General features: G+C 55.6%; 1 protein-coding gene across 1 annotated transcript; it reads right to left on the reverse strand.

Annotated features, from left to right (window-relative positions):
- Positions 1–3,166: 3,166 nt before the first annotated feature.
- LOC123397767 (probable WRKY transcription factor 17) lies at positions 3,167–4,666 on the reverse strand. Its single transcript, XM_045092299.1, has one exon. It carries the CDS (start codon positions 4,630–4,632, stop codon positions 3,772–3,774), a length of 861 nt encoding a protein of 286 aa, XP_044948234.1. The 5' UTR covers positions 4,633–4,666; the 3' UTR covers positions 3,167–3,771.
- Positions 4,667–4,968: the final 302 nt, after the last annotated feature.

The following is a 4,968-nucleotide window of genomic DNA, read 5'->3' on the forward strand; positions in this document are numbered from 1 at the left end:
AAAAATCATCGCCCACAACTTTTGTGTTCTACTCGTGCATAGAATCTACGCATAGAAAACCTGGCTCGGATGCCACTGTTGGGTAACGTAACATAAATTAAAAAAATTTCCTACGCCATATTCAGATCTTCCTATGGAGAGAACAGCAACGAGAGAGGGGTAAGAGCATCTTCATACCTTTGAAGATCGCTAAGAAGAAGCGTTGCTAGAACGCGGTTGATGGAGTCATACTCGCAGCGATTCAGATCGCGGTGTGATTCCGATCTAGTGCCGAACTACGGCACCTCCGCGTTCAACACACGTGCAGCCCGGTGACGTCTCCCGCACCTTGATCCAGCAAGGAGGAGGGAGAGGTTGGGGAAGAACTCCAGCAGCACGACGGCGTGGTGTCGATGGAGAGACGAGGTCTCCCGGCACGGCTTCGCCGAGCACCGGCAGAGAGGAGGAGAAAGAAGGGCAGGGCTGCGCCAAGAGAGAGGGAAAAGTCTATCTCCCAATGGCCAAAAGTGATCGGTATATAAAGGGGAAGGGAGGGGCTGCGCCCCCTGGAGGGTTTCCCTCTCCTGGGGGGGGGGGGTCAGCCCTAGATGGGGCTGGTGCGGCGGCCAAGGGGGGAGGAGGGGTGGTGCGCACCCCTGGTGGGCCTTAGGCCCACCTGGCTTAGGGTTTGCCCCCCCTTCCCTCTCCCCTGCGCATTGGGCTGAGTGGGGAGGCGCACCAGCCCACCTAGGGGCTGGCTCCCTCCCCCAGTTGGCCCATCTTACCTCCCGGGGTCGTTGCCCCCTTTCGGTGGACCCCCGGGGCCACCTCCAGTGGTCCCGGTAGTCCCGGTACGTTACCGGTGATGCCCGAAACACTTCCGGTGTCCGAAACCATCCGTCCTATATATCAATCTTTACCTCGGGACTATTCTGGAGCTCCTCGTGACGTCCGGGATCTCATCCGGGAGTCCAACAACTTTCGATAACCTCGTATAACAATTCCCTATAACCCTAGCGTCATCAAACCTTAAGTGTGTAGACCCAACATGTTCGGGAGACAAACAGACATGACCGAGACACCTCTCCGGCCAATAGCCATCAGCGGGGTCTGGATACCCATGGTGGCTTCCACTTCCTCCACGATGATCTCATCAGATGAACCACGATGCCAAGGATTCAATCAATCCCGTATACAATTCCCTTTGTTTGTCGATATAGAACTTGCACGAGATTCGATCGTCGGCATACCTATACCTTGTTCAATCTCGTCACTGGTAAGTCTCTTTACTCGTTCCGTAGCACGTCACCGTGTGACTAACTCCTTAGTCACATTGAGCTCATGATGATGTTCTACCGAGTGGGCCCAGAGATACCTCTCCGTCACTCGGAGTGACAAATCCCGATCTCGATTCGTACCAACCCAACAGACACTTTCGAAGGTACCCGTAGTGCACCTTTATAGTCACCCAGTTATGTTGTGACGTTTGATACACCCAAAGCACTCCTACGGTATCCGGGAGTTGCACAATCTCACGGTCGAAGGAAAAGACACTTGACATTAGAAAAGCTTTAGCATACGAACAACACAATCTAGTGCTATGCTTAGGATTGGGTCTTGTCCATCACATCATTCTCCCAATGATGTGATACCGTTATCAATGACATCCAATGCCCATGATCAGGAAACCATGATCATCTATTGACTAACGAGCTAGCCAACTAGAGGCTTGCTAGGGACATATTATGATCTATTTATTCACACATGTGTTACTGTTTCCTGTTAATACAATTTTAGCATGAACAATAGAGGATTATCATGAACAAGGAAATATGATAATAAACATTTTATTATTGCCTCTAGGGCATATTTCCAACAGCATCATGGACCCCTGAGGCCGTGAGCCCGAGGAGAAATGTCGAGGGTCGATCGGACGACATGAAGGACGCCAAGCAAGCATCAACATGAGACATGCGTGGATCCAATGGCGCAGAGCACACACGCGTCAAGGTGGCAACGGGGACGGGGATGACTCCACCATCCCGCCCTGGTCCCTGTCAATCCGCATACCCGTGAGTCCCGTGTAACTTCGCGGGTACAAAACGCCCCCCCCCCATCCCCATCAATAACGAGTACCCAGTACCCATCGGGTACCATGGGGATCTCAAAAATGACTAGGATAGGTGAGATTGGAGAGGGCATGGTTGTTGGGAGTGGTGAATAAAAATAGTTATGTGAAATATCTAGGTATTAATTTATATATTTTACATTTATAGTACGCATGACATAGTTTTTAGGTATCCATGGAGTCCCCACGGGGGGATTTGATCCCCTCCCCGCCTGGGGGACTAACGGGTACCCACGAGACGATACCCATGGGGTGAATTTATTCCCCATCTCCGCTCTATGATGGGTAAATCCCCGCGGGTACCCGTCCTCAATTGAATATTGCCACCTTGACGCACACGTGAGCGGATGCCCCGGAAGATAAGAGCATCTCCAACCGTTGTGCCCCCCTCCCACAGACAATTTTTGCACCAGATTGAGATTTGCCGATGCTAATTTTGCTCTCGGGGGGAGGGAGTTTCCTAGTCGTTGCGCCCCCAACCCAGATCGATGAAGCCACGTAGTTCGTCGAGCTCGTCGTCCGTGACATCCCAGGCGTGCTGTAGTGGCGAGCGGCGACCCGTGCCCAGTATCCCGCGCCGTCGCCGCTCCCACGCCCTGTCGCCGCTTCCACACGACTGTCCCGCTGCGCCCCTCATCCTCCGGCCGCCGTCCATCAGGTGGGACTGGAACCCCTTCTCTTCCTCCATGGCTTCTGTCGCTGCCACCGCCGCCGACCTCTCCTCCTCCGCTCAGGGGGGAGGGGGCGGTGGTGGATTCGGATGGAGGCGAGGGGTGATGGCTGCTGGCTCCTCCTCCTCCGCGGTGGTCTCCCTCGGCCTGCCGCGAGAGTAGAGAGGTTGCGGTTGTTGGGACAAAAAGAGAAGAGAAAGAGGGCGTTGGGTGCGTGGGCTAGGTGGAAAGAGAGGAGAGAGAGGGGAAAAGTGGTTGAGGGCCAATTGCATGCGGAAAAATAGCGCCCGCGTCCCAGATCGCCCCCAACGCGGTGTGTTTGCCCCGAAAGCGACGGACATAACTTTGATCAAATTCGACAAAAAACTGATTTCTGAAAGCACGACTGGAATACTTTTTTTACACCGACGAAGAAAAAAGGCCTTGGGGGCTGTTGGAGATGCTGCAAGGGTTTGAGCATCCTCTACAGGAGTGGTGACATTGGTAAACAAGGAGTTATGACGATTGAGCCCCATAGTAAAATGGAACAAGTGAGTCAGACCAGCGACGAGCAGCCTGCGTGGCATGTGAGTGGGCCCACGTGTCGCTGGTGTGGATTAGTTAAACTCTGATGAATCGTGTGTGTTGGACAGCTAATGAGATGGAAAACGTTGAAATCTCTCTCGCTTCTCCCCTTGCTTCTCTATCCTGCTCATCCCAAGTCTCCCACCAGCCTCCTTTGTTGCCTTTGATTGCCGGATGGAGGTGGGTGACGAAGACCGTTGTGCCCATGCATGACCACCCCGCCAGAATTGCCCTCGGCGGCGAGGTCCAAGTCCAGCACCAAGGCTGTGAAATCTTGTACTAGTACGTAAGTAGTACTGATTGACATGCGTTTCCAATCTTGATGAAAACATCTTGGAGTATATTCCTAATTTTGGATTCTTTACACAAGGCCCCACTACAAAGAACAAATGGAAGGAGCACATCGAGTCATGTCGCTGCCAGGGAGCTTTAATTTGCGGCCGCCGGCGGCCAAGTGTCGTGGCGGTGGTCGCCCTCGTAGGTGACGAGGTGCATGGCGGGGTCGTCGGTGGCGCGTTCCACGTGCTTCCGCGCCGGGCAGCCCTTGACGGTGCCGCACCTGTAGTAGCAGCGGGGGTGAGGGGACCCCTTGATAGTCTTCTGCCCGTACTTGCGCCACGAGTACTTGTCGCCGACGCCGGGGACGTCCACCGCGCGCGAGGTTACCGTGGGCTCGAGCGTCGTGTACTTCACCCGGTGCTTGCCCTTCTTCAGACAATGGCACCGGGCACCGGCAGCGGTGTCGGAGTGCGCGAAGCGCGTCTGCTGTTGGCGTTGCTTGCGTTTGGTCCCAGCTGGGAGCGGCGGCTTGCCGGAGGAGACGAGCTGGCTCCAGCCCTTGGACACGCTGCCCTCGCCCCCGGCCGTCACGGACGAGAAGAAGGACGTCGACGTCACGGAAGGGGCGGCCGGCGCCTTCAAAGGCTTCGTGAAGTCCAGCGTCATGCTTTTCTGCGGCGCCAGCTGCAGCAAGACTGCCGGTCCCTGGGCCGGCGTCGGAGGAGGAGAAGAGACAGGAGAGGGAGTCAACGAGTCGGCGGCATCTCCAACAGGGCCGCGGCGGAAGCGGGCGTGGCCGGTGCGGTCGAGGATGTTGATGACCCGGTGGAACCTGGACACCGCTTGGTCGGCCATCTCTCCGAGGGGCGGCGGCGCGCAGCCGGCACGGGAGGAGAAGGACGAGCGGACGAGCTCGAGGCTGCGGAGCCCCGCGGCAGCGGCCTCCTGGAACTGCTCCTCGGCCGCGTGCCCATGCGTGGCGTAGCGGCATCCCATGTGGTCGACGGCCATGGTCGGCCTTGTGCTTTGGGTTGTGCGACTTTGAGATTTCACTTTGAGGTGGAAATGGATGGACGGAGGCCGAGCGGTTTTATAGCGGAAAATGGGAGGAGGAGATGACGAGGAATAGTTTGAGCGCAAGTCAAAGGATTTGGTTAACCGAAACGCCATCTTTCGGCCTTTTCTGAAATAGCCCTCGCGCTGATTTAAGTTTACTTCTTACCGACCTTATTGTCCAGATCTATAATTTATGTCTCTTAAGAGCATCTCCAACAGCCGCGCTTCGCGCCGCGTCCAAAAAACATGTTTGTCGCGCGTTCATCGCTTGATTTGGCGCGTCGCGCAGCG

This window comes from Hordeum vulgare, chromosome 5H (assembly GCF_904849725.1).
Source record: "Hordeum vulgare subsp. vulgare chromosome 5H, MorexV3_pseudomolecules_assembly, whole genome shotgun sequence".
Lineage (NCBI taxonomy): Eukaryota > Viridiplantae > Streptophyta > Magnoliopsida > Poales > Poaceae > Hordeum > Hordeum vulgare.

Excerpts from the sequence above, each read along its gene's own strand:
- LOC123397767 (XM_045092299.1), bottom strand. The coding sequence starts at position 4,632 with ATGGCCGTCGACCACATGGGATGCCGCTACGCCACGCATGGGCACGCG.